Source organism: Scyliorhinus canicula, chromosome 21, assembly GCF_902713615.1.
Source record: "Scyliorhinus canicula chromosome 21, sScyCan1.1, whole genome shotgun sequence".
NCBI classification, from domain to species: domain Eukaryota; kingdom Metazoa; phylum Chordata; class Chondrichthyes; order Carcharhiniformes; family Scyliorhinidae; genus Scyliorhinus; species Scyliorhinus canicula.
In genome coordinates, this window is record NC_052166.1 from 264,304 (window position 1) to 278,417 (window position 14,114).

Genomic DNA, 14,114 nt, shown 5'->3' on the forward strand with positions numbered 1-14,114 from the left:
TCAACCCCTCTGACCCACCTTCTTCACATCGCTGCCCAGTAATATTACATCAGGTTTGGAAGACCCAAACTCCCTGTCCTTCTCATCACTTGTCTTCCCATCTATTTTTGTGCCATCCGCAAACGTGACAACAGTACATTCACTTCCCTTGTCTAAGTCATTTATATACATTGTAAATCATTTTGGCCCCAGCTTGATCTCTGTGGCTCTCCACGAGCTGCCATCTTACAATGGCCCCTTGAAGCCAACTCCCTGACTTGCTTCTTCTTTGTCCAATGACAGTATTGGGATTCCTGATCGCTGGAAGAATGGGACATCAAGAGAAAAATGGGTTTGACGCCTGTTGTCGCTGTGGGCTACCCACCTCACACTGGCGGGAGATGCAAATCACCGATTTGGCTCTGATGCGATAGACCAATAGAGGTGTTTCAAAAGGGACAGTGCATGACTGAGGTGCCCCCCCCCCCTAAAATCCATTGGAATGCACCTCCCCCCAATAATGCAAATGCTGCACCCCACTCGCTGTAGATGTTCGCCTTCGCCTCGTTGATCGCCCGAAGGCAGATCCTGATAGGTTGGAGAGCAGCCTCTCCACCCTGAGCCCTGGCGTGGCGGGGGGGGACCTGATTGAATTCTTGATTCTTGAGAAGGTTAAGTTTGAACTGAGGGGAAGGATGGAGGGGTTCTACAATTCATGGGCATTATTCATTACGCACTTTCAAGAACTGGATCAGATCAAACATTAGTTGGGGGTGGGTGGGTAGAAGGTTGGGGAGACGTGTGTTAATGGTGGCTATGGGTGATTCCTGATTCCCCGTGTCTGGCCACATGCATGGCAGGTACAGTATAATGTGGATAAATGTGAGGTTATCCACTTCGGTAGCAAAAATAGGCAGGCAGATTATTATTTAAATGGGTGTAAATTGAGAGAAGTAGATACTCAGCGAGACCTTGATGTCCTCGTGCATCAGTCGCTGAAAGTAAGCTCGCAGGTACAGCAGGCAGTAGAAAAGGCAAATGGTACGTTGGCCTTCACCGTGAGAGGATTTGAGTATAGGAATAGAGATGTTTTACTGTAATTGTATAGGGCATTGGTGAGGCCACACCTGGAATATTGTGGGCAGTTTTGGTGCCCTTACCTGAGGAAGGATGTTCTTGCGATGGAGGGAGGGCAGCGAGGGTTTACCAGGCTGATTCCTGGGATGGCGGGACTGACGTACGAGGGAGACTAAGTCGGTTAGGATTATATTCATTGGAGTTTAGAAGAGTGAGAAGTGATCTTGTAGTGACTTATAAAATATTCAACAGGGTAGATTCAGAAAGAATGTTCCCGATGGTGGGGGAGTCCAGAACTAGGGGTCATAGTTTGAGGGTAAGGGGTAAACCTTTTAGGACTGAGGTGAGGAGAAATTTCTTCACCCAGAGAGCGGGGAATCTGTGGAATTCATTCTCACAGAAAGTAGTTGAGGCCAAAATGTTGTGTAATTTCAAGAAGGAATTAGATACAGCTCTTGGGGCTAAAGGGATCGAGGGATATGGGGGGAAGGCGGGATCAGGGTATTGAACTTGATGATCAGTCATGATCATAATGAATGGCGGAGCAGGCTCGAAGGGCCGAATGGCCTCCTGCTGCTTCCATTGTCTATGGCTATTTCTATGTAGACTTCATTTAGAAACTAACCCTTAAAACTCCCTCAAACAACAAAATCCAAACTTTAACATTCTAATGCGACCCAGTGCAGCAGTCTAATGAATGGAAGATACATGTCTATTTAGCATGATGCAGTGAGACAATGGATAGGTGGTATGGCCAATGGGAGAGGAAAAATCTCAGGAGGGTTGGTTTTCTATCCAGTTTGAGGGAGTGGGATGGTGGGCAGGGAGACCAGCCAATGGGAGAGCAGAGATGTTGTAACAGGGGGCAGGTATGCGGCCCCCTTCTCCCACTGAAAATGAGAAACAAAATGAGAAATTTCTGGAAACTCTCAGTGATTGAGCTCTACCCATCATTTAATAAATTGAGGAATGAGAGTAAATGGATATTTTAACACATTCTTCAACTGCTCTCTGAACTGAGTCTGGGTGACAGCATAAATCGCAGTGTTGGTGCAGCAACCCAGGAGCTGCAGCATGAAGGCTAATTCCACAACAAATAGATCTATATGTGTGGACTGATACAACAAATATTTAATCCTCCACCATATAGAATAAAGTGTTAACGTTGACCATAACAGGATGAAATTGGCTGAGATAACAAAGAGTAAAATGATTGATTTTTTTCGACTCTCCATCTCTGGGTCTCTGGGACTCTCCCCACTGCCGTGACCCCGGAGTCTCCTGCGGGCTCTGCTGCTCACCACAATGTGTCTGACAGTGAAAACATTGAACAGCAGAATCAGGAAGAACGGGACCCAAGGGGTTAGACTGTTGTGGAGGAGCACGATTGTTATCCAGACTGGAGAGAACAGAACGTCCATTGTGACAACACAAAACCAGGGGGTGTTTGACAGCATATAGCGGCTCGTTAACATAAAATACCAGAAAATGTTCTTCAGACAGCTCAGCACAGTCACTGTTCCCAGAACCACAGTCGCCGTTTTCTCGTTGCAATATTTACTTTTCAGCTTCGAGCAACAGATGGCCACAAATCGATCAAAGGTGAAAGTGACGGTGAACCAGACAGAACAGTCATTTGCTGCATAAAGCAGGACGGCGTGGATATTACACACATGGATGGACTGTAGGAACGTAAACTGTTCATCAAAAATAATGGGAATGTGTCTCAATATCAAGTCGAGGATAATGACCAGTAAATCTGCTGCTGCCATGGCCACCAAGTAACAAGTGACACATTTGGAGAGACCACAGTTTCTGCGCTTCAGGGTCACTATCGTCAACAGGTTCGCTGTAAGGAAGAGAAATCAGGAATTAAATTTCACACCAGTCTGGGGGAAGATTAACCAGATTGATTGAGATTATCAAATGTGCTCTTGCACCCTGTAATATATTAAAATTAAGGACCTTGAAACAAAAAACAGGAAGAAACGTGATTGAGTGGAAAGAAGTAGAGATTAAACAATAAAAGCTGGAGGTGCAGAGAGGGGGGTTTGCATTTGTTTATTGTCACGTGTTCCCAAGGTACAGTGAAAAGTATTTTTCTGCGAGCAACTCAACAGATCATCAAGTACATGAAAAGAAAAGGAAATACATAATGGGGCAACACAAGGTACACAATAGAATAATGGGGGAATAATGGGAAACAGGAGGTGATGGGAGGAGCCATGCATGCCAGTGAAAGAGAGGGGGATGCCAGATGGATTGGGGGACTCGGATGTATGGAAGTCAGTGATGACAGGGAGGAGCCAGAGGAGAGGTTTTCTTATTATGGGCAAGGGAGAGATTGACACAATCTCTGTTTTTTTGCCTGTCCTCTACTAACTGCAGGAGGATGTATGATTGAGAAGGAGCGATATTATATTGTCACATATTCTGTTTATTGGGAGGGTTAACATTGGAGCTGTGTAATGATTGGGCATCATTCAGCGACTCTGTGCTGTCCAATGGATGAATCGCACATAAGTCTCAAATTGGGCTCAATGGTGGGCCAATCGTGAGTTACCCATCGTTCTCCGCCTGCCGTTATCTGAATATTTAAACGAGGCCAATGTGGGCCAGTCATAACGGCATCTGGAGGGGACTCCCAATCCCATGGAGACCCCAAGGCCGTACCCTTATACACCCCCTGGCACCCTCAGTCCAAGGGTTTCCAATTGGTACTGCCATGGTAGCCAGGGAACTCTGCCAGGGTGCCGGATGCACAGTGCCAGGGGTTGGGCCCAAGGGGATCCTGCCATTTAGAGGTGGGCGATGGAAGAGGAGGGTCCCGGGGGGCTTCCCCAAGCTAGGGGTGTGGGGGGAATCACAAACGCAGGGGGTGGGGATCAGGGGAGCCCTGATGGCACCCTGATCTACACGGAGCCTTTCCAGCTGGGCGAGCTGCAGAACCTCCCAGTGATGTTGGAAAATGGGATGTTTTCCAGGGCTGCAGTCACAGAGAAACATCCTGTCAAACGCTGAGTTTCCCCCAATGTCATCCTTATCCTTAAGAATTTCAGAGACGTTTACTCACGGTATCTGTGACACATACTAATTATCCGTCTACTTTTCCTCTTCTCTGTGTCTTTATGATGGTCATACTGTCGAGGTGGCATCCTCTCGTTAATCATGGCACCATTATCCGGAGCTGACTAGAGGTTTTAGGTCTTCATGGGTGGGTTCAAAAAGCAAGAGGAACTTTTGTCTCCATTCCCTTGTTGGCTTCATTCTTCGCTTCTCTGTTGAGGAGTTTGTCTCCTGGTGGTTACGGGCTATTTAGCACACTGGGCTAAATCGCTGGCTTTAAAAGCAGACCAAGGCAGGCCAGCAGCACGGTTCAATTCCCGTACCAGCCTCCCCGGACAGATGCCGGAATGTGGCGACTAGGGGCTTTTCACAGTAACTTCATTGAGTTAGAGGGGTAGAGTGGTCAATTACTAGGGGGAATAGGTTTAAGGTACGAGGGGCAAGATTTAGATGAGATGTACGAGGCAAGTTTTTTTACACAGAGGATAGTGGGTGCCTGGAACTCGCTGCCGGAGGAGGTGGTGGAAGAAGGGACTATAGTGATGTTTTAAGGGGCATCTTGACAAATACATGAATAGGATGGGAATAGAGGGACAGGGACCCCGGAAGTGTAGAAGATTTTAGTTTAGACGGGCAGAATGGTCGGCACGGGCTTGGAGGGCCGAAGGGCCTGTTCCTGTGCTGTACATTTCTTTGTTCTTTGTTCTTTTTTCTAATTCCTACTCTTTGTTTCCTGTCTGCCAACCAGTTTTCTATCAGTCTCAATACACTACCCCTAATCCCATGCATTTTAATTTTACACTCTAATCTCTTAGACGGGACTTTGCAAATGCCTTCTGAAAGTCCAAATAAACCACATCCACTAGCTTCCTCTCGTCAACTCTACTTGATACATCCTCGAAGAATTCCAGTAGATTTGTGAAGCATGATTTCCCTTCAGGAGGGTTTAAACTAATACAACAGGGGGTTGGGAACCTGAATTGTAGCTCCAGTACACAGGAGGTTGATAGTAGTGAGGAGATGAGTAAGATTTCAAGGTTGCAGGAGTGTACCGGCAGGAAGGAAGGTGGTTGAAAGTGTGTCAACTTCAACGCCAGGAGCATCCGGAATAAGGTGGGTGAACTTGCAGCATGGGTTGGTACATGGGACTTCGATGTTGTGGCCATTTCGTAGACATGGATAGAGCAGGGACAGGAATGGTTGTTGCAGGTTCCGGGGTTTAGATATTTCAGTAAGCTCAGGGAAAGTGGTAAAAGAGGGGGAAGGGTGGCATTGTTAGTGAAGGTCAGTATTACGGTGGCAGAAATGAAGTTTGATGAAGACTGTACTGAGGTAGTATGGGCTGAGGTTAGAAACAGGAAAGGCGAAGTCACCCTGTTAGGAGTTTTCTATAGGCCTCCAAAAAGTTCCAGAGATGTAGAGGAAAGGATTGCAAAGATGATTCTGGGTGGGAGCGAAAGTAACAGGGTAGTTGTTATGGGGGACTTAAACTTTTCAAATATTGACTGGAAACACTATAGATCGCATACTTTAGTTGGGTCTGTTTTTGTCCAATGTGTGCAGGAGGGTTTCCTGACACAGTATGTAGATAGGCCAACAAGAGGCGAGGCCACATTGGATTTGGTACTGGGTAATGAACCAGGACAGGTGTTGGATTTGGAGGTAGGTGAGCACTTTGGTGATAGTGACCACAATACGGTAACATGGGCAGCACGGTAGCATTGTGGATAGCACAATCGCTTCACAGCTCCAGGGTCCCAGGTTCGATTCCGGCTTGGGTCATTGTCTGTGCGGAGTTTGCACATCCTCCCCGTGTGTGCGTGGGTTTCCTCCGGGTGCTCCGGTTTCCTCCCACAGTCCAAAGATGTGCAGGTTAGGTGGATTGGCCATGATAAATTGCCCTTAGTGTCCAAAATTGCCCTTAGTGTTGGGTGGGGTTACTAGGTTACGGGGATAGGGTAGAGGTGTTGGCCTTGGATAGGGTGCTCTTTCCAAGAGCTGGTGCAGACTCGATGGGCCGAATGGCCTCCTTCTGCACTGTAAATTCTATGAATACAGTTACGTTTACTTTAGTGATGGAAAGGGATAGGTATATACCGCAGGGCAAGAGTTATAGCTAGGGGAAAGGCAATTATGATGCGATGAGGCAAGACTTAGGATGCATAGGATGGGGAAGGAAACTGCAGGGGATGGGCACAATTGAAATCTGGAGCTCGTTCAAGGAACAGCTACTGCGTGTCCTTGATAAGTATGTACCTGTGAGGCAGGGAAAAAGTGGCCGAGCGAGGGAACCGTGGTTTACTGAAGTAGTTGAATCACTTGTAAAGAGGAAGAAGGAGGCTTATGTAAAGATGAGACGTGAAGGTTCAGTTAGGGCGCTCGAGAGTTACAAGTTAGCTAGGAAGGATCTAAAGAGAGAGCTAAGAAGAGCCAGGAGGGGACATGAGAAGTCTTTGGCAGGTAGGATCAAGGATAACCCTTAAGCTTTCTATAGGTATGTCAGGAATAAAAGAATGACCATGGTAAGAGTAGGGCCAGTCAAGGACAGTAGTGGGAAGTTGTGCATGGAGTCCGAGGAGATAGGAGAGGTGCTAAATGAATATTTTTCGGCAGTATTCACACAGGAAAAAGACAATGTTGTCGGGGAGAATACTGAGATACAGGCTACTAGACTAGAAGGGCTTGAGGTTCATAAGGAGGAGGTGTTAGCAAATCTGGAAAGTATTAAAATAGATAAGTCCCCTGGGCCGGATGGGATTTATCCTGGGATTCTCTGGGAAGCTAGGGAGGAGATTGCTGAGTCTTTGGCTTTGATCTTTATGTCATCATTGTCTACAGGAATAGTGTCAGAAGACTGGAGGATAGTAAATGTTGTCCCCTTGTTCAAGAAGGGGAGTAGAGACAACCCTGGTAACTATAGACCAGTGAGCCTTACTTCTGTTGTGGGCAAAGTCTTGTAAAGGTTTATAAGAGATAGGATGTATAATCATCTGGAAATGAATAATTTGATTAGGGATAGTAAACACGGTTTTGTGAAGGGTAGGTCGTGCCTCAAAAACGTCATTGAGTTCTTTGAGAAGGTGACCAAACATGTGGACGAGAGTAAAGCAGTTGATGTGGTGTATATGGATTTCAGTAAAGTATTTGATAAGGTTCCCCATGGTAGGCTATTGCAGAAAATACGGAGGCATGGGATTCAGGGTGATTTAGCAGTTTGGATCAGAAATTGGCTAGCTGGAAGAAGTCAGAGGGTGGTGGTTGATGGGAAATGTTCAGCCTGGAGTCCAGTTACTAGTGGTGTACCACAAGGATCTGTTTTGGGGCCACTGCTGTTTGTCATTTTTATAAATGACCTGGAGGAGGGCGTAGAAGGATGAGTGAGTAAATTTGCAGATGACACTAAAGTCGGTGGAGTTGTGGATAGTGCTGAAGGATGTTACAAGTTACAGAGGGACATAGATAAGCTGCTGAGCTGGACTGAGAGGTGGCAAATAGAGTTTAATGTAGAAAAGTGTGAGGTGATTCATTCAATCCCATCAATTTCCCCAACACTATTTCTCTACTGATATTGATCACCTTCAGTTACTCCCTCTCACTAAACCCTGCGTTCCCCAACATTTCTGGTATCTGATTTGTGTCCTAATTTGTGAAGACAGAATCAAAGTATGGCTTAGTTGCTCAGCCATTTCTTTGTCCCCAATTATACATTCCCCTGTTTCTGACTGTAAGGGACCTACATTTACCAATCTTTATCTCTTCACATACCTATAGAAACTTTTAAAGTCAGTTTATATGTTCCACGCAAAATTACTTTCCCACTGTACTTTCCCCTCCTTAATCTATCCGTTGGTCCTCCTCTACTGAATTCTAAATTGTTCCCAATCCTCAGACCTGTTGTTAGTCTAGCCAGTTTGGATGCTTCATAGAATCATGGAATTTACAGTGCAGGAGGCCATTTAGCCCATCGAGTCTGCACTGGCTCTTGGAAAGAGCACCCTACCCAAGGTCAACACCTCCACCCTATCCCCGTAACCCAGTAATCCCACCTAACCTTTTTGGACACTCAGGGTAATTCAGCATGGCCAATCCACTTAACCTGCATGTTTGGACTGTGGGAAGAAACCGGAGCATCCGGAGGAAACCCACGCAGAAACGGGGAGAATGTGCAGACTCTGCACAGACTGACCCAAGCCGGGAATCGAACCTTGGACCCTAGAGCTCTGAAGCAACAGTGCTAAGCTCTGTGCTACCGTGCTGCCCCTTGGATCCAATACTGGACAGGAATCTCTGATCTTGCAGCGCGTGTTTCCCAGCGGCAGCCAGCTGTGGTGGGATTCTATCCTCACGTCTTTTGTCAATGGAATTTCTCATTGGAACCACCCCACGCCGTAGCAAAACTGTCTGGTGAGGATGTGCTGCCAACGAGAAAAGTGAATTCCGATGACAGGAGAATTCTGACCACAATCTCTAATTTCCCCTGTAAACCATGGATTAGCCACCATTCCAATTGTACTTTTGTGCCGGACAGGAATAAACAATTGTTGCACTTCCCCCATAAACTCCTTGAATGTTTGCCATTGCCTATCCACTGTCATCCCTTTAAGTAGCATTCCCCAATCCATCAATACCAACTCACGCCTCATCTCACCGTAGTTTCCTTTATTAAGATTCAGGAGCCTAGTCTCAGAATCAACTCCTTCACCCTCCATTTTGATGAAATATTCTCTCATGTTATGGTCGCTCACCTCCAAGGGGTCTCGCACAACTAGATTTCCAATGATTCCCTTCTCATTACACAGTACCCAGTCTGGGGTGGTCTGTTCTCTAGTTGTTCCCTCAATGTTTTAATCCAGAAAACCACCCCTATTGCACTCCAGGAATTCCTCCTCTACGGTATTGTGGCTAATTTGATTTGTCCAATCTAATCTATAAGTTTAGTTACAGGAGACAGGTGTGGTTTGCAAGGAGCATTTCAAGTTAATGCAGGAATGGGTAGGGCAGGTTGTTTTAACCTCGCTTTCGATGAGCAGCAGGAGAGCAGCAATTTTGGTCAACAAAAATGTGTCCATCAAGGTGGAGAATTATGGAAATGTGAGGGAGGGAGGGATTTGTGATTATTAAGTGTTTTGTACATGGAGAATCTGTTTCGAGAACGAATGTGTATGGCCTGCTGTAGTCTTCCTTATAATTTGTCCATTAACTTTTATGGACTTTGCGGATTTGGCTTGGTCAATTGTTTTGTAGGTGGTGACGCTAATTGTCATCTAAATCCCTTGATGGACAAGCTCCCAGTAACTAGAAATCCTCCCACAGGTGATGGTGTTGGCGTCAGTGTGTGAGGAGGTGGGAATCTGAGATGTGTGGAATTTTGTCCTTCATTGCTAGAGGGATGGAGTTTAAGACTAGGGAGGTTATGTTGCAATTGTATAAGGTGTTAGTGCGGCCACACCTGGAGTATTGTGTTCAGTTTTGGTCTCCTTACTTGAGAAAGGGCGTACTGGCGCTGGAGGGTGTGCAGAGGAGATTCACTAGGTTAATCCCAGAGCTGAAGGGCTTGGATTACGAGGAAAGGTTGAGTAGACTGGGACTGTACTTGTTGGAATTTAGAAGGATGAGGGGGGATCTTATAGAAACATTTAAAATTATGAAGGGAATAGATAGGATAGATGCGGGCAGGTTGTTTCCACTGGCGGGTGACAGCAGACCTAGGGGGCATAGCCTCAAAATAAAGGGAAGTAGATTTAGGACTGAGTTTAGGAGGAACTTCTTCACCCAAAGGGTTGTGAATCTATGGAATTCCTTTCCCAGTGAAGCAGTTGAGGCTCCTTCATTAAATGTTTTTAAGATAAAGATAGATAGTTTTTTGAAGAATAAAGGGATTAAGGGTTATGGTGTTCGGGCCGGAAAGTGGAGCTGAGTCCACAAAAGATCAGCCATGATCTCATTGAATGGCGGAGCAGGCTCGAGGGGCCAGATGGCCTACTCCTGCTCCTAGTTCTTATATTCTTCTGTTCTTTGCTAATTTTCCTTTTTGGTTGTCCCCATCGGGGTTCATTTTTCTGGCTCTTGCAATTCCCCCCTTTTCCCACAGCTACATGGGGTATCGCGCCTGGGTAGGATTGCTTTGGTTAAGGTGAAGGTGTTTCCCAGGTTGCTGCATCCCTTGAAGATGTTGCTGATCTTATTGTCTGCTAGAGTCTGAAAGGAGATTAATGGCGCAAGAAGCCTTATCAGAAGTTCACCCTCTTCAACTCCCAGGTTCCAACAGGGGTCTGGGGATCCTGGATATTAGACTGCACCAATTAGCCTCTCATCTCAAGTTTGTAAGGGCCTGAATTAGAATGGACAATACCTCCTTGTTCCTCGATATTGAAGCCACCCAGTCAGTCCACCCTTTCCTGTCTTATTATTTTACGGGGACCTTAGGTCGGTTTCTGCTCAGTGCGAAAATCCTATTAAAATTACTCCTGTCACGTGGAGAACGGTACGTCGGCGACAAGGGAGATTGGAACTGGCTTCCACTCTCCCATCCAGGTCTAATGGAAGATGGATTCGATACTTGGGGGCGTGGGATAGAGGCCTTTGCTGGCTGGGAGATATGTTCCGTGGTGCTTCCTTTCAGTAGCTATGCTAACAATCTGACATTCCGAGACGCTCCTTTTTTTAATGTATCTTCATACATTTCTTCATACAAAGAGTGGTGAGCCTGTGGAATTTATTACCACAGGAAGTAGTTGATGCTAAAACTTTGAATATACTCAAGAGACAGCTAGATATAGCACTTGGGGAGAATGGGATCAAAGGCTATGGGGAGAAAGCAGGATTAGGCTATTGAGTTGATCAGCCATGATCGCGATGAATGGTGGAGCTGGCTCGAAGGGCCAAAAGGCCTCCTGCTCCTATCTTCTATATCTATATGTAATATTTATAAGGAGACATGGGGTAGTATATAGGAATATGCCAATAACATTTCATTATGCAACAGTGTGTCTATCAGTCAAGGGTGATTATATACATTGCGTATGGACCTGTGTCAAGATTTAATCCTACTGGTGTGGTGTAGTTAAGGAGCTTGAGGGGACCTGAGAATTTGATCCTTTGTTCCTAATTCTGGGTTTTCCAGGTGTCAGAATTATTGACTCAATGAAAAATCGCTGCATAACATCCTAACTTCAGCAACCCATAAAACATATCCTCTGCTCCTGGATAAGTTTCCTTCAATTTAAAACTGGCATAAAATAGTCATGGGGGATATTCCTATGGAATTCCTGATGTATTTGACCCATTCTAAGTCAAAGAACAATAAAAAGTACAGCACAGGAACAGGCCCTTTATCCCTCCAAGCCTGTGCCGACCATGCTGCCCGTCTAACCTAAAACCTTCAACACTTCTGGGGTCCGTATCCCTCTATTCCCATCCTTTTGATGTATTTGTCAAGATGCCCCTTAAACGTCACTATCGTCCCAGCTTCCATCACCTCCTCTGGCAGCGAGTTCCAGGCACTCACCACTCTCTGTGCGAAAAACTTTCCTCGTACATCTCCTCTAAACCTTGCCCCTCGCACCTTAAACCTATGCCCCCCAGTAATTGACCCCTCTACCCTGGGGAAAAGCCTCTGACTACCCACTCTGTCTATGCCCCTCATAATTTTGTAGACCTCTATCAAGTCGCCCCTCAACCCCCGTCGTTCCAGTGAGAACAAACTGTGTTTATTCAACCGCTCCTTATAGCTAATGCCCTCCATACCAGACAACACCCTGGTAAACTTCTTCTGTACCCTCTCCAAAGCCTCCACATCCTTCTGGTAGTGTGGCGACCAGCGACCAGAATTGAACACTATATTCCAAGTGTGGCCTAACTAAGGTTCTGTACGCTGCAGCATGACTTGCCAATTTTTATACTCAATAAAGGCAAGCATATTGTATGCCTTATTGACTACCTTCTTCACCTGCGTTTCCACTTTCAGTGACCTGTGGACCTGTACACCCAGATCCTTCTGTTTATCAATCCTCCTGAGAATTCTGCCATTTTCTGTATATTTTCCACCTGTATCAGACCTTCCAAAATGCATTACCTCACATTTGTCCAGATTAAACTCCATCTGCCATCCCTCAGCCCAAGTCTCTAACCGATCTTTATCCTGAAAAGCCAAATACTATCTGTAAAATGTAGGACCCCATCTTAAATTCATAGGCTCTGCTCTGTCCGACCTGCTTCTGTAAGGTTTCCTATGAATCATTTTGCAAGTCAGGATCTCATTATACACAGAGGTGTGCAGCCTTATACATTATCTGATCTTGTATATTTGGACAAGCAAAAAAGGGCTGCAGAAAATTGGAGTTAATCTAAGTAGTCAGCCGGGAGCAGAGTAGGCAGGAGTTCGGTGAGGAGGGGCTTCGGAACAGTAAGTAGAAATAACTTACCTCAGGGATTCACGGCCTAGTCAGCAGGGAGTGGAGTTGGGGAACTTGGGGAGGAGGAGCTTGGGAACAGTAAGTATAAGTAACTTACCTCAGGGATTCACGGCCTAGTCAGCAGGGAGTGGAGTTGGGGAACTTGGGGAGGAGGAGCTTGGGAACAGTAAGTATAAGTAACTTACCTCAGGGATTCACGGCCTAGTCAGCAGGGAGTGGAGTTGGGGAACTTGGGGAGGAGGAGCTTGGGAACAGTAAGTATAAGTAACTTACCTCAGGGATTCACGGCCTAGTCAGCAGGGAGTGGAGTTGGGGAACTTGGGGAGGAGGAGCTTGGGAACAGTAAGTATAAGTAACTTACCTCAGGGATTCACGGCCTAGTCAGCAGGGAGTGGAGTTGGGGAACTTGGGGAGGAGGAGCTTGGGAACAGTAAGTATAAGTAACTTACCTCAGGGATTCACGGCCTAGTCAGCAGGGAGTGGAGTTGGGGAACTTGGGGAGGAGGAGCTTGGGAACAGTAAGTATAAGTAACTTACCTCAGGGATATTGGGGACTGGGAAAAATCACTGAAAAGTGATGTCACACTAAAGGTGTGACATGTTTGGCTGGTTCCGAATCTGTTCCAGAGTAATTAACTAAGTAGAGGAATAAGTGGAGAGTAGTGTATTTTACATTTAATATTTATTGAAGAAATCTAACACAAGGGGCCATATAGTTAATTTTAACTTAAATTATCGCTTCTCGGCCATTTGGCCAAGATGAGCGTGCGGTCAGGTGTAATGCCTGGGTCTAGTGTGTCTCTCTTGTGGGGACCATGAATTAGATTCAATCTGAATTGTTTTTTGGAGCAGGCAAGGAGCTGGATTAGGGGTTTGCCCCTTTCCGCACTCTGAGCTCTGGCTTTGTAACTCTGATTAAGTAATTTTAAAATTTTTTACTTAAACTTAATAAATATTTATTTTAACATAATTAATCAATTAGTGCAAAATTTAATACCTATTTATTTTGACATAACTAATTAATCAATGCTAGAAATGTTAGTCAGCAGGTGCAATGCTCTAACTGTGAGATGTGGGAAGTCTGTGACGCTTCCAGCATTCCAGATGACTACGTTTGTAGGAAGTGTACCCAATGGCAGCTCCTCACAGACCGCATGATTCGGTTGGAGCAGCAGTTGGCTGCACTGAGGAGCATGCAGGTGGGGGAAAGCATCATAGATCAGAGTTATAGAGACGTGGTAGCAGTTGTACAAAACTCTGGTGCGGACGCATTTGGAGTATTGCATGCAGTTCTGGTCACCGAATTATAGGAAGGATGTGGAAGCATTGGAAAGGGTACAAAGGAGATTTACCAGATGCTGCCTGGTATGGAGGGAAGATCTTACGAGGAAAGGCTGAGGGACTTGAGGCTGTTTTCGTTACAGAGAAGAAGGTTAAGAGGTGACTTAATTGAGGCATACAAGGTGATCAGAGGATTAGATAGGGTGGACAGTGAGAGCCTTTTTCCTTGGATGGTGATGTCCAGCACGAGGGGACATAGCTTTAAATTGAGGGGAGATAGATATAGGACAGATGTCA

General features: G+C 45.8%; 1 protein-coding gene across 1 annotated transcript in view; it reads right to left on the bottom strand.

Moving 5' to 3' along the window:
- Positions 1–14,114, bottom strand: part of LOC119955879 (probable G-protein coupled receptor 139) — a 33,177-nt gene continuing 19,063 nt past the window's right edge. Inside the window, exons 2-3 of the mRNA XM_038782531.1 lie at positions 2,618–2,905; positions 1–152 (exon numbers count right to left, since the gene is read on the bottom strand). Coding sequence (XP_038638459.1) covers positions 1–152; positions 2,618–2,905 — 440 coding nt within the window. The remainder of the gene's footprint in view (positions 153–2,617; positions 2,906–14,114) is intronic.